The sequence below is a fragment of the Octopus bimaculoides genome, chromosome 23, assembly GCF_046866305.1.
Source record: "Octopus bimaculoides isolate indiv1 chromosome 23, ASM4686630v1, whole genome shotgun sequence".
NCBI classification, from domain to species: domain Eukaryota; kingdom Metazoa; phylum Mollusca; class Cephalopoda; order Octopoda; family Octopodidae; genus Octopus; species Octopus bimaculoides.
Window position 1 is genome coordinate 10,855,280 of NC_142950.1, and position 22,500 is coordinate 10,877,779.

The following is a 22,500-nucleotide window of genomic DNA, read 5'->3' on the forward strand; positions in this document are numbered from 1 at the left end:
AAAGAAAGAAAGAAAGAAAGAAAGAGGGGAAGATAGAAAGAAGGAAAGAGGTGAAGAAAGAAAGAAGGAAAGAGGGGAAGAAAGAAGGAAAGAGGGAAGAAAGAAGGAAAGAAAGAGGGAAGAAAGAAAGAAAGAAAGAGGGAAGAAAGAAAGAAAGGAAGGGAAGAAAGGAGACGAAGAGGAAAGAAAGAAAAAAGAGAGAAAGGAAAGGAAAATGGAGAGGAAGAAAAAAAAGAGACAAAGAAAGAAGAAAGGAAGGATGCATTACATAATGCAGCCCTAGATTCCTATAAGAAAAAAAAACCAAGATGGTCACAGCTGGAAAGCCTTTAATTGTATGCCTGCCTCCAATCAGGTCTATCCTGGGGCTAAACAAAACAACAACAACAACAACAACAATACAATGCTAACTCCAGTAATCTCTCCAGCCTGTCATCATCATCATCATCCACATCATCACCACCACCATCATGAAATCTGCCACAAAGGCAATTAAAACAGCCCCTACCACAGAGGGATAGAGGGAAGGGGTTCCTCTAAGTGATTGCCTGATTTGCTAGAAATAGCAGCAATAATTCCCTCTCCACCCCCACCATTATTACTATTATTATTATTATCACTACTCCACTACCATCAACATGAAAGCTGCCACAAGGGCAATTAATCGAGCCCCAAGCATATGTGGATGGGGGTCGTCTAAATTATTGCATGTCCTGCTTAGAAATAGCAGCAAATACTTCTCACAAATCACCTTACCTTTTTTAACTGGCCTTCTCGAAAAAGACAGGAGGATGATTGAGTCGATCCTCGCTGGAACCTCTTTGGTCACAGGTCTGTCTGTTCGATGAGGGCCAACCTAGGGTTAAATAGCGGCACCAGCACCAATAACAACTACAGCGTGATCATTATTGTTCCACAACAGCAACGAACTACCACCTGCTGTACAAACAGAGCCAGTATCAAGTAGCACACGCACACACAGACACACACACACACACCAGCATACACACATACACATCAGCATACACACACACACATCAGCATACACACACATACATCAGCATACACACACATCAGCATAAACATACACACACACACAAACATCAGCATATACACACACACACACACACCATTCCCAACCTCTAATTACTACGGCCAAGACCACAACTCCACCCTCGTCACCACAGTTCCCACCTATAATTGCTTCTGCCACCACAACTACCACCAGTACTAGCACCTGTACAATACCACCACCACCAGCTCTGTGCTGCCCCACCTCCTACGCCACTACCACCACCACCACCACCACTGACAGCTCATAGCTCAACCAACAGCAACACCAACGCAGAGAGCGGCACCACACTAGCACTGCTACACGAACAATGTCCCTGCCTTCCCCACCCACCATAATCACCACTACCAGTACTACCGCGCTGTTACCATGACGCCACCAGCACTACCACCACTACTACTGCTACAACACCGACGAGAATTCCAATACTTAATACTACTGCTCCACCACCACTGCTACTACTACCACTAATACTATCACCGCTACTACAATACCAACACCACTAATACCACTACCACTGTTATGTAACACTACCATCACCGCTGTTACTGTTTCTACCACCACCGAAGAAGCAGCATGCCACCGCTGTTATATCATGACACCACCACTATAACACTACTGCCATCACCACCACCACCACCACCACCACAACGACACTACCACTGCCGCCGCCGCCGCCACCACCACCGCGACGGTGTAATCTTCAATTGTATGTTAGTGGTAAGTAAATGGTTTTATCAGGAAAGTAGGTTAAACTATTTCTGGTTTAACCAATAATCAGGTCAGTAGGGCAGGTAAGTTCTTTAGAATAATCTGTTGGATGGTGGCAGCGATGGATGAAGCGATGAAGCCGGTGGCGCCAGCACACGATGGTGGCAGCAGTGGTGATGTTGTTGTTGTTGGTGGTGGTGGTAGTGGTAGTGGTGACAACAGTAGCGATGTTGGTGGAGGTGGTAGTGGTGACGGTAGTGGAGATAATGGTGGTGGTGGCGGCAGTAGTGGTGATGGTAATGGCGGTAGTAGAGATGAAGGTGGTGATGGTAGTGGTGGTGACAGTGGAGATGGTAGTGGTGGCAGCAGTTGTAGTGGTGGTGGTGGCGGCGGCAGTGCTGACGCTGGTAGAATTAATCATTTGGGAAGTGGCGATGACAACCAGCAATGGTAGATTTAATGATAAAAGTGGGGGGGGGGGTAATATGGGTGACGTTGGTAGAGTTAATAGGTAGTTATGACAGTTAACTATGAGAATGGTGGTGGTGGTAGGAGTGGTGGTAGATGGTTGTGTTGGTGGTGGTTGTGGCAATACTAGTTGTGGTTGTTTCATTGGTGAGGCAACTGGCAGAGACAACAGTGAAAGGTGAAGGGAATTTGGAGTGGTTGAGGAGAGGGGCCCAGAAGCAGAGGGGCCCCAGTAGCAGAGGGGCCCCAGTAGTAGAGGTGTTCTTTCTGGCATCTATAGTGTCAACAGTTAACTATGACAACAATTACAACGATGGTAGTGGTGGTGGTATTAATGGGAAAAGAGGAAAAAGTGCTGTTGAGTAAACCAAGCCTACCCACCCATCGAACACCCAAGGAGCAATGCCTAGAGCACCCCAGCCTACACCCTCCCCACCAGGTATATCTATTACCAATATACAACAAATATAAAATAGATGTCATTTGAAGAAAGGAAGCACTTCAGCACTGTAGTACTTTGCCAGTACTTTCACTGCTTTCTTCGTGGGTGGCCATTAGGACTTTTATAGGTGATGCAGAAGCGGGATGAGTAAAGAGTATATGCAAAAATGGGGGGAGCACCCCTCCTCCCCCCATTTCTAACATTGGGAGAGTGGAGTGGAATGAGGTGTCGAGATGTGAGGGCTAGTGAAATCCCAGAGATCACTGAACAACGGGATTTAGACAATGCAAGGAAAAAGTTTAGGGAGAGAGAGGGAGGCGGGGGCAGGATTCTCATTGCTTCATCAATTCTTTATCTAGAAACTTCTTCACCTCCATTATCTTGGTGATGGTAGTTGTTGCTTAGCCCAAAGATGATCCTGATTGAACAGAACTATTATCAAAAGCACTCCAACGGTGACCATCCCATCTTTTTTCTTCTGCGTTATCATCAGAGTATTAAAGCTGAATTTGTGCTAGAATAATTCGGAAAAAGTTTATTCCGATGGATTTTCCACAACTGGATGCTCTTCCTATTGCCAAGCAAAGTAATCTTTACTCGTGGCATCCCATCTGGCCATGGAGAGAGCTGCCTTGATGAATTCCATTTGCTCCATGTAAGAGCATGGAAAATCATCATCATCATCATCATCGTTTAACGTCCGCTTTCCATGCTAGCATGGGTTGGACGATTTGACTGAGGACTGGTGAAACCGGATGGCTACACCAGGCTCCAATCTGATTTGGCAGAGTTTCTACAGCTGGATGCCCTTCCTTACACCAACCACTCCGAGAGTGTAGTGGGTGCTTTTACGTGTCACCGGCACGAAGGCCAGTCAGGCGGTACTGGCAACGGCCATGCTCAAAATGGTGTATTTTATGTGCCACCCGCACAAGAACCAGTCCAGGGGCACTGGCAATGATCTCGCTCGAAAATCCTACGAAGGCCAGTCAGGCGATACTGGCAACGGCCACGCTCAAAATGGTGTATTTTATGTGCCACCCGCACAAGAGCCAGTCCAGGGGCACTGGCAAATGATCTCGCTCGAAAATTCTACGAAGGCCAGTCAGGCGATACTGGCAACGGCCACGCTCAAAATGGTGTATTTTATCTGCCACCCGCACAAGAGCCAGTCCAGGGGCACTGGCAAATGATCTCGCTCGAAAATTCTACGAAGGCCAGTCAGGCGATACTGGCAACGGCCACGCTCAAAATGGTGTATTTTATCTGCCACCCACACAAGAGCCAGTCCAGGGGCACTGGCAACGATCTCGCTCGAAAATCCTACGAAGGCCAGTCAGGCAGTACTGGCAAAGTAAATGCTAATACAGTGGTGGCAGTAGTGGTTGTGGTTGTAGTAGTGATTATAATAAAGAGTTCCAAAAATATATATGTAAATATATGTTTATTATTATAGGAACTAATCCAATACTTAAGAAATATTACAACAATGTTGTGTGGCATGTAGCATAAAAGAGAAAAAAATTAAGCTCAAATACCAGACTACAATTATTATTATTTCTTTTACACCAGGCAAAGGGCCAACTCTTTTGGAGAGCAAAAGAGATACAGTCAGTCAATAGAATCAGCCCAAATATACAATTCCTCGCACAAGATTTATTGATTCCAACAGAAGTGGCAAGATTAGATCTTGGAACAAGAGAGAGAGAGAGAGAGAGAAAGGGGCTAAATACTTCAAATTCTTTAGTCTAGCACTGTACCATTTTCTGTTAGTTTGCTTCTGAACAACGTGTAAATGAAGGAGCCTCTATGCAGTTGCTGAAACAACTAGAAATAGCAGGCAAATCTCCTTCAAATTACACCCTGCTGTCTGAAGAAAATGAAGAACTGAACCCAAAAGGGAGCTTCTAAATTAAAATCAAATCTCGTTGTGTTATACTCTTTACTCTTTTACTTGTTTCAGTCTTTTTGACTGTGGCCATGCTGGAGCAGCGCCTTTAGTCTAGCAAATCAACCCCAGGACTTATTCTTTGGAAGCCTAGTACTTATTCTATCGGTCTCTTTGGCTGAACCACTAAGTTACGGGTATGTAAACACACCAGCATCGGTTGTCAAGCAATGTTGGGTGGGGAGACAAACACAGACATATATATATATATATATATATATATATATATATATATATATATATATATATACACACATATATACGACGGGCTTCTTTCAGTTTCTGTCTACCAAATCCACTCACAAGGCTTTGGTCAGCCTGAGGCTATAGTAGAAGACACTCGCCCAAGATGCCACGCAGTGGGACTGAACCCGGAACCATGTGGTTGGTAAGCAAGCTACTTACCACACAACCACTCCTGCGCCTTCCTTTTGATACCAATTTGTCTCAGACCGTCCCTGGGTTTATGACACAGGTTTCTTGTGTCTAACCCTGTAGTATTTAGTCTTCTAGAATTTAAACCGGGTATATTCAGCCCAAATATTCTACTTGTTTTATATTCAAACCAGCCAGGTCTAGCTTCTTGCACCTACCCTACAATGTTTTTCTAAAAATAAACAATCACATCATAGGGTGTCTCGAATAATCTGAATGCCATATTTACTTGTTTTGTGCTCAGACTGGCCACATCCAACCTCTCACACTTACCCTACAATGTCATTCTAAAATCATACAATTACATGATGATGATGATGATGATGGAGGTGGTGGTGATGATGATGGTGGTGATGATGATGATGGTGATAGTGGTTGTGATGGTAATGTTAATGAAGCTTGTGATCGGGTATGTGTGTTGGAGTGGGGTGTGATCGTGATGCATCTAATGAAAATAACTTCTGGTATTTCTTTTCCTCTTTGCTTTCCTTCCTTTACACACACTCAAAAAAAATAAAAAAGTTGTCTGTCACTTGACTTTTTCTGCCAAAATACCAGCCAAGGTCCCTTCGAGATGGTACCCTACCATAGTGTGGGTGCACTGCATAGACTAACACCATTAAAAACCAGATTTTTCACACAAAAGAAAAAAAAAAAAAAGAGAAAAAAGGGAAAGGTAACAAAACAAAACTGAAAAAAAATGGCAGACTTACCATTGGCCGGTCTGTTTTGTTCCGGTGAAGGATGAACTACGCTGACGTCAGAGGTCGGAGGTGAAGATGCAACTGCAAGCAGATTATGGTAAGAAGCTATAAGACAGGTCAGCTGTTAGCTCAAATTGACATTGGGAAGCAACAGAATAGTTTAGAAGGATGGGGAAAGGCCTTATGTGATAGGGGGAGGAAACGGTCTTTTTCAGAGAGGAGGAATTAGGGGAAAAAAGAAACAAGATAAGGGTGAGGGGGGGGGGGCTGTATTCATCAACCCTTCAGTATTTAATCCAGCCATATCCAGCCCAAAGTGGAGGTGCAATGGCCCAGTGGTTAGGGCAATGGACTCGCAGTCATAGGATCGCGGTTTCGATTCCCAGACCGGGCGTTGTGTTTATTGAGCGAAAACACCTAAAGCTCCACAAGGCTCCGGCAGGGGATGGTGGAGAACCCTGCTGTACTCTTTCACCACAACTTTCTCTCACTCTTTCTTCCTGTTTCTGTTGTGCCTGTATTTCAAAGGGTCAGCCTTGTCACACTGTGTCACGCTGAATATCCCCGAGAACTACGTTAAGGGTACACGTGTCTGTGGAGTGCTCAGCCACTTGCACGTTAATTTCAAGAGCAGGCTGTTCCATTGATCGGATCAACTGGAACCCTCAACGTTGTAAGCGACAGAGTGCCAACAACAATCCAGCCCAAATATTCTACCTGTTTTATGTTAAACCTGACCAAATCCAATGTCTTAAACCTATCTCACAATGTCAGTCTAAAAACATACAAACACACCACTGAAATCTTAAAGCTACAAGACAATATGTGATTAATTGAAAACAATGTGAATAGATAAGCAATGCATTTAACGAAGAAATCTGAATGAATGTTAAAGGGTTAAGGAACTTTCTTCCCAACTATATGAACTTGGGTCCAATCTTACTGTATGGTGCCTTGGGATAATGTCTTCTACACCCTTGGGCTAATCAAAGCAATGTGTATGTGCATGTATTTACCCTAGACTCGAAATTGTGTGACAGTTGTAAACCAGAAGGCACACCATCCTACAACCAATGGCATTCATTTCCAGTTTTCTGTGAAAAACGTGTCTAGCAATGGGGAAAATATGGCCTTACAATAAGGCATGGAGCTGGTAGAATTGCTAACACACTGGACAAAATGCTCAGCAGCATTTAATCCAATCTTTGCGTTCTGAACTCAAATTCTGCTGAGGTCAACTTTGCCTTTCAGGATCAATGAAATATGTACTAGGCAAGCACTGGGGTCAAAGGAATCAATTTGTCACACAATCACCCCACCAAAACAATTTCAGGCCTTGTGCATATAGTAGGAAGGATTACTATTATTGTTATTAAGGTGGAAAGCTGGCAGAACCATTAGCACCTCAGACGAAATGCCACGCCTTTACATTCTGTGAACGTATATGGCTCAGTGGTTAGAGAGGGTGTTGGCAAACTAGGGTAAATTACCCCAAGTGGAATAAAAACAAAATTCTTGAGGGTAATGAGAACTCATTAGACATAAGTAAAATTATATAAAAAATGTGTTCCTTGTTACGACAGAAATTTTTCTTCTGGCAACATGGCATCTGTCCATTGTAATGGATCTTTAAATAGATTCATATACAGTAATTCCTCACTTTACGAGGACCGAGTTCTTATGAGTTTTCGCTTTATGAGCATTCTCCAGGAATGAAGTAACTCGTATATCAAGGCATTACAGTAAATAGATTCAATAAACCTTTTGAATTCAAAGAATCTATGATTTTAGGGTAATTGGTTCCCCGACCCCTGGATTAAAGTGCCAGGCTCACAATCACGATTTAGTGAGCTTGATTCCTGGACTGGGCTGTGTGTTGTGTTCTTGAGCAAGACACTTTATTTCACGTTACTCCAGTTCACTCAGCTGTAGAAATAAGTTGCAACATCACTGGTGCCAAGCTGTATCGGCCCCTTTGCCTTTCCCTTGGGTAATATCAGTGGCATGGAGAGGGGAAGCTGGTATGCATGGGCAAGTGCTGGTCTTCCATAAACAACTTTGTCCAGACTTGTGCTTTGGAGGGAAACTTTCTAGGTGCTATCCCAAGGTCGTTTATAACCAAAGGGGGTCTTCACCCATTATGTTCTGAGTTCAAATTCTGCTGAGGTCAGCTTTGTCTTTCATCCTTTCTGAGTTAATATTATAAGTACCAGTTGAACACTGGGTCGATATAACTGACTTGTCCCCCTCCCCAAATTTGCTGGGTTTGTGCCAAAATTTGAAACCGATATTATCATCATTATTTGCTTAAAGAAAGAAATCAAAGACAAAAATCCATTATCATAGCCATGTCCACACACACACACACACACACTAAGACAATAGAGGAGAGAGGGACAGGAAACATGTCACTCAACTTTGACCTTCCTTTAGATTAAATTGGTTGGTGAAAATGTGTGCAGAGGAAAGAGGGCGGTGGAGAGGGTGCCAGTAACAAAGATAGTATCATTGCTTATCTTATCTTAGAGTTGAAGCTATTTATATAACCTTATCTATCTATATACATGTATTTTCTGCTGGTCTGTGTGTGTATGTGTGTGTGTGTGTGTGTGTGTGTATGTGTGTGTTGCTTCTTTCCAAATAGTTTCCTTTGATTTTCAAGGACAACTTTTAGCAACCAGCACTGTCTCCTCTACCTAAGTCACTATCTCACCTCCAACTCCTCAAAACACAAACACACACACATGCAAGCACATTCACACACAGCTCATCTCCTGGTTTTAATCAGCAACGAAAATAGACACTGGCCAAGCAAAGGCCGACTGACTGCTAGCTACAAAGGAATCTGTTTTTCTGGTCAAAATTACACCCTTTAACAGGCAATTAAATTTATATTTAAACCCTTCTGGCTCTCTTATCTAATCACCCCACTACCACACCCTTTCACTTTTCCTGTGTTTCTCTTTCTCTCTCTAACTCTCTATTTACTACTCATGCAAGAGAGAGAGAGGAAGGACAATTTTGCTTTCTCTCCTACAACTATTAATTCTTCTTCCATGTTATTCTTTCTGTCACTTAACGGTCTCACTCGCACTAACTCTGCACACATTCACAACCAGGTGACCGGTGGTCATTACATAAATACCTGCTTCAGAAGGAAAGGCAATAGCCAAAAGCTACAGCACACAGTTGGACACTATTACACACACACGCACACATCTTTTTATCTTTTGATTTTTACTGGTTTCAGTCATTAGACTGCAGCCATGAAGAATTTTAAGTTGAATGAACCAACTCCAGTACAGTAATCCCTCATCTATCACAGGTGTTACATTCCACCCATCCCACCCCACACAATAGGTGAAAATCCGCAAAGTAAAAACAGTACTGTGTATTTTATTTATTATTTTTATAATTTGTATATATTTATTTTATTATAAATGCAAAACAACACCACAGAGGAACTGACATAAGCTTAAATAACAAACCGCAATATGGCGAGAGATTAGTGTACTTGATCTGTGTTAAGCCACATACTTATTCTATTGGTCTCTTTTGCTGAACTGCTATGTTACAGGGTTTTAAACACACCCATGCTGGTTGTCAAGCTGTGGTGGGGCACACACACACACATATATATATATATATATATATATATATATATATATATATATATATATATATATATATATATATATATAGGCATAGGAGTGGCTGTGTGGTAAGTAGCTTGCTTACCAACCACATGGTTCTGAGTTCAGTCCCACTGCATGGTACCTTGGCCAAGTGTCTTCTACTATAGCCTCAGGCCGACCAAAGCTTTGTGAGTGGATTTGGTACACAGAAACTGAAAGAAGCCTGTCGTATATATATATATATGTATGTATATGTTTGTCCCCCCCCCCCATCATCGCTTGACAACCAATGCTGGTGTGTTTACGTCCCCATCACTTAGCGGTTCGGCAAGAGACACCAAAAGTATAAGTACTAGGCTTACAAAGAATAAGTCCTTCATGGGGTCGATTTGCTCGACTAAAGGCGGTGCTCCAGCATGGCTGCAGTCACACACACACATGGTTGTGTGATGAAGAAGTTCCACCAGAAGCCGGAAAGCTGGCACAATCATTAGTGTGCCAGGCAAAAAATGCTTAGCAGTATTTCATCCATTACTACGGTTCTGAGTTCAAATTCTGCCGAGGCTAACTTCGTCTTTTATCCTTTCAGGGTCAATAAATTAAGTACCAGTGAAACACTGTGGTCGATGTAATTGACTAGTCCCCTCCCCACAAATTTCAGGCATTGTGCCTTTAGTAGAAAGGATTATTATTATTATTATTAAGAAGCAATGGCGTTGGAATTATAAAAGCTGTTGAACATTGACCAAAACAAACATAAGGGAAATAATCTCCAGGCTATCATACAATTCACCTAGAGTTATGTCCCTTGAGGTAGTACGTTACTATGCAAAAACGTATGAGCGCGTTTTCATTTGAGATCAGCTTTGATGCAGCCAAACTATCGAAGACAATCCAACCACGACCATCGTATTACATTTTCAAACATAGCATATACGAGATGACAGTATAAAACGTGTTTTACACTGGGGTGGTTTGGTAAAATTTAAAGGAGTTTTGGCTGCTGTTTCTAACAGATTCAGTGTACTCATAGAAGTCCAATTCATTGGCTTATGAGCACCATGAGATTTAGCATCTACTTTTCCATATTTGCACGAGTTAGACGGATATTCTAAAGGCAGATATTCTACAGCCAGATGCCCTCCCCGTTGTCAACCCTCATCTATTTCCAAACAAGGTAATAGTTCACCATAACTGGACGTGATTTTTAAAGAAGATAGGACATGAACACGACACCACTTGTATGACAGAGACACTCGTTTACAACAATCAAATAATGTCAAAACAAAAAGGCACAAAAACACATTCCCATGGTAAGAAAGCTTTCTTCCCAACCACATCGTTCTGGGTTCAGTTCCACTGTGTTGCACTCTGGGCAAGTGTCTTCTGCTATATCCTCAGGCCGACCAAAACCTTGTGAGTAGATTTCGTAGACGGAAACCGTAAAAGACTGTCGTATATATGTGTGGCGTGTGTGCCTGCGTTTGTCCCCCGCCACTGCTTGACAACTGGTGTTAGTTTATGTCCACATAACTTAGCTGCTTGGCAAAAGAGATGGATAAATTAAGTGCTAGGCTTAAAATGAATAAGCCACGGCATAAATTCATCCGGCTAAAAATTCTTCAAGGTCCTACCTAAGCATGGCTGCAGTCTAATGACTAAAACAAGTAAAGGATGGTGTGGCTGTGTGGTAAGAAACTTGCTTCCCAACCACATGGTTCTGCGGTTCAGTCCCATTGCATGGCACCTTGGGCAAGTGTCTTCTACTATAGTCCCAGGCCGACCAAAGCCTTGTGAGTGAATTTGGTAATGGAAACGGAAAAAAGCCCATCGCACACACACACACACATATACATATATATATATATGCGTGTGTGTGTCTGTGTTTGTCCACCTGCCATTGCTTGGCAACCATTGTTGGTGTGTTCATGTCCCCGTAATTTAGTGATTCAGCAAAAGTGACCGATAGAATAAGTACTAGGCTTACAAAGAATAAGTCCTGGTGTCAATTTCTTCAACTAAAACCCTTTAAGATGGTGCTCTAGCATGGCCACAATTAAGTTACTGAAACAAGTAAAAGAATAAGATAGATATATATATATATATATTTGTATGTATTATCATATATATATATATATATATATATATAAAATAGAAATAATACATTTCTAAATCACTCAGAGAGATTTATGCAGTAGTGATGCGATAAAGTAGTTGTATGCTGTCAACTTAATGTGACAGTCCCATGAAGGGAATAATAATACTGCTATTTAGCCCTTGGAAGCAGCATCGCTTCCTGTCGGCCTTGACACATTTCCTGTGTCCTTATGTTTACAAGGTGGAGACAAGCACCTCCACTTAGCTAAGACTGCATCCAGAGACATGTTTCTGAGTCTTTGCTCGTCATCAGTCTGGAGTAGCAATGGCCTGTTAGTTGGTGATGACTGTCAAGCTCTCGTAAACATGATAATTCCAGTGAAACACAATAGAAATAATACTTGTAAACATAAGGACACAGGAAACGTGTCAAGTCCAACAGGAAGCAGTGGTGCTTCCTAGGGCTAAATAGCAGTAGTATTATTCCCTTCATGGGACTGTCACATTAAGTTGACAGCATACAACTACTTTTATATATATATATATATATATATATATATATATATATATATATATAAAAGATTCTTTAAGTTTCTGTCTACCAAATCCAGTCATGTAGTTTTGGTCAGCTCAGACTGACACTTGCTCAAGATACCATGAGGGTGAAGTGAACCTGAAAACATGAGGCTAGGAAACAAGCTACTTAATCACAGAGACACACTTGCACCATCCATGTGTGCATGTATGAGATTGCATGTGTCCGTACATATATGCCTGTTGCATATGTGTGCATGCGTGTTTTACACCTCTTTGTTTTGACATCATATGGTAGTTGTAAACAAGTGCCACTGTCCTACAAGTGGTGTCATGTAGGTTTATATTCTGTGATTGCATTAGATAGGGTCAGTGTTCTCTGTTGCCATTGCCACTGCCCCAGACAAACAGAAGAAAAACCCTCTTTGAGTGAAGAACAGGTAAGAGTTAGAAACAAGAAGGACATCCAGCTGGAAAAGCAATCTTTCAACAATATATACTGCTGAAAAGTTCCTTGCTTTGGGTAAAAGAAAATACAGGAGGATCAGTTAATTATGATTTTATAAAACATTTTCCCCTCTCTGATTCACGTACTTATTGCCAGTGGCCCTTCAGTTTTTCTAAGCCCTGTAAAAGAACTTGGACGTTTGGGCCTCTAACCAGGCCTTTTCAAGATACCTTTAAAGCCAGAAATTTTACTGCACCCCTTCGTGTGTGTGTGTGTTCACCTTACCTATGCTAGTATAGAAAAACCAGATGTAAAAACGAATTCTCTCTCTCTAAAATAATTTGTTCTATTTATATCATAATAAAAATTTGATTGGTGGTGGTCACCTGTAACTACTCTTATTTCTCCCTAGTTTTACTTCAAGATCCCACTCCTCCTCGTTCACTATTAATTACAAGCACTTTCAATACCATTTTCTTGCAAGAGAGCTGCACAGACAAATGGGCAACTAACACTGGAGTTGTCTCCCCTGCTCCTAAGTTCTTTTTAGTGCAACACCATAGATAGGGGCTCTCTGAGATTTGAGAAGCTATATAAGGCATTGGTTCTCAACCAGGGTCCAAATAAGATTCTGTGGGGGTCCACGTAGCAAAATAGTAAATCAGGGACCCAGAATAGTATTTTAAGGCCCCTTAAAAAAAGTTTTGCTTTAGATGTGTGGCATGTATTGCAAGACACAGCTAGGTTTCTTTCTTGGACATTTTACAAAGTTCAACTTAAGCAAGTTAATGTGTGAAAAACAAAATAAGAATTTTGAAAGACATTTCTATAAAACTAGTTTTAAAACATTGAATGGCTATGGGAGTCCACTAGAATAAAATAGTAATCAAAAGTTATCTACAGATTTTTTTTTAAATAGTTGAGAAACCCTGATATAAGGACTCCCCCAATGAAATAAACTTGAGAATTGTTGGAGAACAGGATTAAAAAATTCCAAGGAATTGCCAATATTTTTTTTTTTGTCTGATAAGTCTACTATTTTACTTGTTTCAGTCATTTGACTGCGGCCATGCTGGAGCACCGCCTTTAGTCGAGCAAATCGACCCCAGGACTTATTCTTTGTAAGCCTAGTACTTATTCTATCGGTTTCTTTTGCCGAACCGCTAAGTTATGGGGACGTAAACACAGCTTCGGTTGTCAAGCGATGGTGGGGGGACAAACACAAACACACACACACACACACACACACACACACATATAAATATATATATATATATATATATATATATATATATATATATATATATACGACGGGCTTCTTTCAGTTTCCGTCTACCAAATCCACTCACAAGGCTTTTGGTTGGCCCGAGGCTATAGTAGAAGACACTTGCCCAAGGTGCCACGCAGTGGGACTGAACCCGGAACCATGTGGTTGGTAAGCAAGCTTCTTACCACACAGCCACTCCTGCGCCTATAAAAGAAACCTTTGACTAGATTTTCTCTTTTATCTTTTTCTTTCAATCATAGGACTGCGACTATGCCGAGGCACCACCTTGAATGGTTTTAGGGATACAGAGTGACAGTGCTTATTTTTAGGGCTGGCACTTATCCTAGTATTAAGGTGCATGGCCTAGCGGTTAGGCTGTTGAACTTGCAATTGCTAGATAGTGGGTTCAATTCCCTTAGTGGGCGGTGCATTGTGGTTCTTGAGCAAAATACTTCATTTCAAGTTGCTCCCAGTCCCCACTTTTAATCTGGGGCAAGAAATCAAACTTCACGATTGTGAGCTCAATGCTCTAACCACTGAGCCATGCGCCTTCAAAGGATCAGGTAAAGCAAACAAATTGAGTGTTACAGTTAATCACACTTAAGTAATACAGAGGTGGGAGCAAAAAGGTTGGTTAATAATACTCACTTTCTGTGCAATGACGTAAGTCGGTATTCTGAGGTTGTCTGTATGGGGGGGGTGGATCTCTGGGGGGCAGTTTCCCCTCAAACCGCACATAATTACCGGGAAAATTCCCACAAACATTCTTGCTGACGTTGACTCCTCGCAGCCAGCCCTCCGGTTTTTCTAGGCTGCCTTTGAAATTGGAAGAGACTGGTGTGGTGACCAGCAGCCGGTCGCCAACTGAGATAGCAATGTCCCCCTTGTGGTTGACGTCCGGGGTGTACTCATAGTTTGCTACGTAGATGTAGGTTTCCTCCATGCTGTTGAAGGGAAGTACATCGGCGCTAAATTCACGCTGCCCAAAAGCACAAATCTCACTGACATATGCTTCAAATCTAGAAGTAAAACAAAAGAAAAAAACAACCATTTAGTGATGTACATTAAACATTTGCCAAATATTTCACATTCATGTTCAAACACTAATTTTATTTCAAAAAATAGCCACCTATATATCATACTTAATGCATATGCTCCATTCACAGGCAAGTTACTCTTATGGGCATACTATGTTTAAAAACATATCATGAGACAACAGTGGCTAACAAGAACACTAGATGCATTCATTTCAGCCTTGCTTAGCTTTGTCAATGACATATTCACAGCCAGCCATATGCTTAAACGAGATTTTACCTTAAACAAAAACTGCAGTGATTTACCTGTCAATGGTGTTAAGTATCCTACATTAATAGCTACCTTAATTTAACCCTTTAGCATTCAGATTACTCTGTCAATTGTAATATTTATTCTCATTACTTTAAGTTTATCATTTATTATCTTGTAGTGGAGGCACAATGGCGCAGTGGTTAGGGCAGCGGACTCGTGGTCATAGGATTGCGGTTTCGATTCCCAGACCGGGCGTTGTGAGTGTTTATTGAGCGAAAACACCTCAAAGATCCACGAGGCTCCAGCAGGGGATGGTGGTGAACCCTGTTGTACTCTTCCACCATAACTTTCTCTCACTCTTACTTCCTGTTTCTGTTGTGCCTGTAATTCAAAGGGTCAGCCTTGTCACACTGAATATCCTCAAGAACTACGTTAAGGGTACACGTGTCTGTGGAGTGCTCAGCCACTTGCACGTTAATTTCACGAGCAGACTGTTCCGTTGATTGGATCAACTGGAACCCTCGTCGTAAGCGACAGAGTGCCAATAATAATAATTATCTTGTACCTTCAAGATTTTAATGATGTCATTGTTTATTTTTAGAATGTCATTGTATGGTAGGTGTGAGAAGCCAGATATATCTGGGTCTGAACATATAACCAGTAAAATATTTGGGCCATTATATTTATGGCCAGTTTAAATGCTATTTCAATTGTAAAGACTGGAAAATAAGAAAAAAAATCTTGTGTTCTTAACAGTGAAACTTGAAGTGTAATTTTGGGTTCAAAAGAAATCCTTAAATGGAAAGAGCAAAACTAAAGGGTGTTCATGGGACTCAAACCCACATCTACTGAAAACATGACAGAGGTTCTACCATTACACCAAAGCTAGACTTTCAATTTTCTCCATCTGTTTCAGAAGTCTGGTTTTCACCAGTGAGAATTGTATGTTGTTTACATCATAAGAACTTAGAAACTTCAAGAGACATGAAATAAACCATCTTAATTTAAGTAGGTAAAGTTGTAAATAATGGTTTCAAATTTTTGACACAAGGCTAGCAATATCAGGGAAGAGGGTAAGTTGATTACCAGTACTCAACCGGGGGTATTTCATTGACCCTGAAAGGATGAAAGGCAAAGTCAACCTCAGCAGAATTTGAGCTCAGGCAGCAAGCTGGCAGAAACGTTAGCACGCCAGGTGAAATGCATAGCGGTATTTCGTCTGCCGCTACGTTCTGAGTTCAAATTCCGCCAAGGTCGACTTTGCCTTTCATCCTTTCGGGGTCAATTAAATAAGTACCAGTTACGCACTGGGGGTCGATGTAATCGATTTAATCCCTTTGTCTGTCCCCTCTGTTTAGCCCCTTGTGGGCAATAAAGAAATAAGAATTTGAGCTCAGGACACAAAGACAGACAAAATGTCGCTAAGCAGTTTGCCTAGCATGGTAATGATTCTGCTACTTTGCAGCCTCAACCCTTTGGCATTTAAACTAGCCATACCTGGCCCAAATTTTGTACCTTTTTTCTTTTTATGTTCAAACAGGTCAGATTTGGCCTCTCACACATACACTACAATGTCGTTCTTAAAGTAAGCAATCACATTCATTGAAATTTTGAAGCTATGAGATGAAGAGTAAAGACCTCCTTTGGTCATGAATGACCATGGGATTGCATCAGGAGAGTTACTCTCTGAGGCACAAGTCCAGCAGTTACCCATGCATACCAGTATTCAACCATGCATACCAGTCTCCCCTCTCCATGCTACCAATGCTATCCAAAGGAAAGGCACCAGTAATATTACTACAGCTGAGTTAACTGGAGCAATGTGAAAACAAAGTGTCTTGCTCAAGAAAACAACACACAGCCCAGTCCAGGAATCGAACTGACCACCTCATGATTTTGAGCTCGACACACTAACCACGGAACCATGCGCCTTCACAAAGGCTATGAGATAATGCATGATGAATTCAAAACAATGTGAATAAATAAGCATTACTTTTGCGAGAGTAAACTGAAAGCTAAAGGGTTGAGTTAATAAATAATAGCATGTAGAGTGAGGCTGCTGATGAAACACAAACCGACGTTTATTATCTGTAAGTATGACAAGATTATCGTGTATGATGAACCAGCACTGTATATGTATAAAGTAGAAAAACAAAAACAAAAACAAAAATGAACATAGGTGCAGGAGCGGCTGTGTGGTAAGTAGCCTGGTTACCAACCACATGGTTCCGGGCTCAGTCCCACTGCATGGCACCTTGGGCAAGTGTCTTCTACTATAGCCTTGGGCCGACCAAAACCTTGTGAGTGAATTTGGTAGCCGGAAACTGAAAGAAGCCCGTCGTATGTATGTATATGTATATATATATGTGTGTATATATATATATATATATATATATATATATATATACACACACACACGTGTGTGTGTGTGTGAGTTTGTGTTTGCCCCCCTCACCATCGCTTGACAACCGATGTTGGTGTGTTTACATCCCCATAACCTAGCGGTTCGGCAAAAAGTGACTGATACAATAAGTACTAGGCATACAAAGAATAAGTCCTGGGGGTTGATTTGTTCGACTAAAGGCAGTGTTTCAGCATGGCTGCAGTCAAACGATTGAAACAAATAAAAGAATGAACAAATAGATGACAATGACAACGTATGTATGTATGTATGTATAAATGTATGTATATAGCTGTGTGTGTCTGTGTCAGTGATTGTCCCCCACCACTTGACAACTGGTGTTGATGTGTTTATGTCTCTGTAACTCGATGGACCGGCAAAAGAGATTGATAGAATAAGTATCAGGCCTTAAAGAAAAAAAAATTTAAAAAAACAAAAAACAAGATGGTCACATCTTGGACATTCTTTAATCATAAGTCTTCTAAATCAAAACCGACTTGGGACTAACATAACAACAACACAACAATGCTGCCACTGCAACCACCACCACCACCACCACCACAGTTGTCTTTCAGGCATTCCTTGTCACACATCACCAGCTGATTTCAATCCAATCATTTTGTTATATTTAAGGTAAGTTAATCCCATGGAGCCCAGTGGATTTGTCTGTCTTCAGTTACTTCAGATTATCTATACACATTCATATCCCATGTATTAACTTACAAATAGTGTCACATTTCTTGTATGATGTCTCATGGTGTCTACTTTGAGCGAGAGAGAGAGAGAGAGAGAGAGAATGAGAGGAGAGACAATGTGAGGGGGAGAGAATAAGAGAAAGCAAGAATGTGAGCGAGGAGAGGAGAGCAAAAAAGAGAGAGCAAGGGAAAGAGGGAGAAAGGAAGAAAAGAAGGAAGGAAGAAAGAGCAGCTATTTATAGATAATATAAGAAGCAATACCTTAAACTTGTATCTATCACTCAAGGTCTGGGACTGATTAATTCAAAACCTTATACTTTGATTCTTGAGATTTGAAAAATCAATTTTATTTATTTCTTTTTTTTTTTTAACCTAGAAACCTGAAGAAGCAAACTAGGTTACTATGTCAACAAGAAGCTCCCTACATGGTAGTTTGTTCTGCTAAAAACAGCAGCCAAGTTTCTCTCAAATCACAGCTTACTGTCTTTAAAAAATAAAGGCATGCACTGAATAATGCAAACCTAGATGTAATAACATTATGACCAAAACTATAAGACATGATGGTCATGGCTGGAATGGTTTTGATCATAAATGCTCAATCAGAGCTAATGCCAGGTAGAACAACAACCACCCAACAACCCTTTATTTTTGCCTGCACACAATCTTGGTAAATAGCGAAGAGAAGGAGAAATTCTAACTAAAAGACACACACATACACACACACACACACACATACGATGGACTTCCACAAAGTTTCCATCACTCACTAGGCATTGGTCAATCAGGGAGTATAGTAAAGGACACTTGCCAAAGGTGACATGGTAAAGTTACCTTCTCGAATCACGTCAACTCATAAAGGCCAGTTTACTGATATCCTTGGCATACATATTCCCTGCCTGGATGGGACTCCAGTCTGTCATGGGATTACTCATTTTCGCCAGCTGAGGGAATTGGAGCAATGTGAAATGAAGTGTTTTGCTCAAGAACAAAACGCATTGCCCGGTCCAGGAATTGAAACTACCATCTTATGCTCATGAGACCAACAGCCTAACCACTAAGCCATGTGCATCCCACAAAGCTGATAACAAGGTGACATTCAGTGAGAATGAACCTGAAACCATGTGGTTACAAAATAAGCTTCTTAACCACACACCCATACCTGTGCCTGTATTAAAAATAAAAACAAAAAAAAAACAAGGAAAAATTTCCAGATATACCTATCACCTATCAAAGTCTGGAATGAAAATATACATATACAGGTGCAGGAGTGGCTGTGTGTGGTAAGTAGCTTGCTTACCAACTACATGGTTCCGGGTTCTGTCCCACTGCGTGGAACCTTGGGCAAGTGTCTTTTACTATAGCCTCGGGCCAACCAAAGCCATGTGAGTGGATTTGGTAGACGGAAACTGAAAGAAGCCCGTCGTATATATGTATATATATATATATATATATATATATGTATGTGTGTTTGTCCTCCCAACATCACTTGACAACCGATGCTGGTGTGTTTACGTCCCCGTAACTCAGCGGTTCGGCAAAAAAGAGACCAATAGAATAAGTATACTAGGCTTACAAAGAATAAGTCCTGGGGTCGATTTTCTCAACTAAAGGTGGTGCTCCAGCATGGCCGCAGTCAAATGACTGAAACAAGTAAAAGAATAATAAAGTAAGAGTATATGGTTGAGAGACATCACATTGCCCACTTTCACACCAAAATATTGTTCAAAAGTAAATGGAGCAAGTGACAAATAGAAAGATCTCTATGATGTACAGACTCACGTGTCAATTTTTTGCTACTGCCACTGAGAACTGCACTCATTGTCAGCTTCATTCGGGCATCTTACAGTTTCTAAGAAATATATCTTGCAAGGCGTTTGCCAGCCCATGGCTATTGTAGAAGATACTTCCCAAAGGTGCCATGCTTTGGGACTAAACACCAGACTACACTGTGTGTGTGTGTGTGTGTGTGTGTTTATTTTAGTGTCTCCTTGCCTTGACATTGCATGATAGTCGTGAATGAGTGTCACTGTTAAGCAAGCAGTGTCGATTCATTTCTAATATTCTGCAAAAAAAAACATGTCTGGCCATGGGGAAATATTACCCTGCTTGGAAACAAACAAGACACAAATGTGTCTACAACTGTATGATATTTCAGACTTTTCATTCAACCCTTTAACATTCAAAGAGGCCATACCTAGCCCAGATATTTAACCTATTTTGATGTTGAAACCTGCTAAAACTAAACAATCACATCATCGAAATCTCTAAACTATAAGATAATGCAGGATTAATTCAAAACTATATAAATAAACAAACATTTACATTTGACTGAAAACTGAACACTGAAGGTTTAAGCTGTATATTGTTGTTGGCACTCCGTCATGACGTCGAGGGTTCCAGTTGATCCGATCAACGGAACAGCCTGGTCGTGAAATTAACGCGCAAGTGGCTGAGCACTCCACAGACACGTGTACCCTTAACGTAGTTCTCGGGGATATTTAGCGTGACACAGTGTGACAAGGCTGGCCCTTTGAATTACAGGCACGACAGAAACAGGAAGTAAGAGTGAGATAAAGTTGTGGTGAAAGAGTACAGCAGGGTTTGCCACCATCCGCTGCAGGAGCCTCGTGGAGCTTTAAGTGTTTTCGCTCAATAAACACTCACAACGCCCGGTCTGGGAATCAAAACCACAATCCTATGACCGCGACTCCACTGCCCTAACCACTGGGCCATTACGCATCCAGAAGCTGTATATATACCTTGAAAAAAAAAAAAAAAAAAGAGTAACTTGGCTCAACGGAACAATTTACATTTCGAATTTGAACAAAAATTAGTGCACTTATGACCAAGAATCACTAGAACTGACAGTTAAGCCACACAAGTATTGTGACTCACAACAAATTTTGTATGGCTTAGAGACCGCTAAGAGAAATGCTGAATGTAGTAGGATATGGCAAAGCTCAGCTTCATAGCTACATGGTGAGGAGTCGGATATATGTTGTGAAACCTTACAACCATATGATCAGTACTGTATTTGATGGCATATTAGATGCACACTAATTTCAGCAGTGTATATGCAACGAAAAAAATTGATAGTGTTTCAAGGCTTATGAGAGACCCAACTTTGCATATAGGACCAGGAGTGATTGTTTTGAGAGATTTGAGGGGTGAGTGCACCTTAAATTACCATCAAATAGTTTGGTACTCGCAACCGATGTTTACCAGGAAGTTGCTGCCATTTAGCACCGGGTCAATCTTGAGCAACATAGGCTAGAATCGAAGACATTAATTCCAGTCATGACTGTTGCATTTTCATGCAAACAAGGAAGGAATAAATGAGAGAGAGAGAGAGAGAGAGAGATAGAGAGAGAGAGAGTGTGTGTGTGTGTGTATGTTTGTATGTGTGTGTGTGTGTAAATGAAGAGAGCAAAAGAGGAAAGTTTAAATTCTACTACGCAAAACAAAACTCGAAGTTCTCTCCCACTCTCTCTCTCTCTCTCTCTACTTTTAGGAGTCAGAATGGCGAAGAAGTATGGACACAGTCTAAGACTTCATTTTTTTTCTATGGGAGATAAGATGAAAGTAGGGAACAGTCAGACTCAAATTGATGGATGAATGATATCCGTATATGACAATAAAATGGAAAACAACAACTCGCTCACAGACACACGTTATCAAATACTTGCAGAGCAAAATATTCACGAATGCATCGCAAACACACAATCATTTACCTATATAGACACATACATACAAATACTTCTCTTTCCTTTTTTTTTTAAAAGAAAGCACACATACAAATGAGAAAAAAAAAATACATAAACAAAAAAAAATGAGACATGCATATAACTGAAAATAAAGAGAACAAGAAGAGCGAAAGGGGGCAAGAACGAGAGCACACAAGAAAGAATGAGAAAATGAACAAGATGTATATATGTATGTATATATGTGTATATATGTATATATACACACACACACAAAAATATATATATATATATATATATATATATACATATATATACATACATGCATACGCACACACACGGAGGCCACTTAGCAAACAATGACCTGGTTTGGCAGTGTTTTAAGTTTTTCAGGAAATTACTGCTCTTTGACAAACTGCAAATAACTTGTCAATGGAGAAAAGAGAGAGAGAAGAGCAGAGTGGTGGTGGTGGTGGTGGTGGTGGGAGGAAGGTCTTTAGTTCTAAAAGCAAATTACTCACGACCTACTAGCTGGTCATCACCAACAAGAAGAACAGTTGCTAGAGCCCTACTAAGTAGTCTTGGTTCACAAGGAGAGAGAGAAAAGAAAAGAAACAAAAAAATAAAAAAAAAAAAGGCTACCAGGATACTGGTA

The 22,500-nt window shown here is 41.0% G+C and overlaps 1 protein-coding gene across 7 annotated transcripts in view; it reads right to left on the bottom strand.

The window, feature by feature from the left end:
* LOC106879157 (phosphatidylinositol 3-kinase regulatory subunit alpha) overlaps window positions 1-22,500 on the bottom strand; it is a 204,836-nt gene that overhangs the window by 91,610 nt on the left and 90,726 nt on the right. For 3 of the 7 annotated variants that reach the window (XM_089340052.1, XM_089340053.1, XM_089340054.1), the window contains 2 exons: window positions 14,410-14,780; window positions 5,790-5,861 (listed from right to left, as the gene is read on the bottom strand). In XM_089340052.1, the coding sequence (XP_089196178.1) occupies window positions 5,790-5,861; window positions 14,410-14,704 (367 nt within the window). In that variant the 5' untranslated portion in view covers window positions 14,705-14,780. Of the gene's footprint in view, window positions 1-756; window positions 1,129-5,789; window positions 5,886-14,409; window positions 14,781-22,500 lie in introns of those variants that run through there. The other 4 variants (XM_089340049.1, XM_089340050.1, XM_089340051.1 and 1 more) reach the window with 2 other exon arrangements.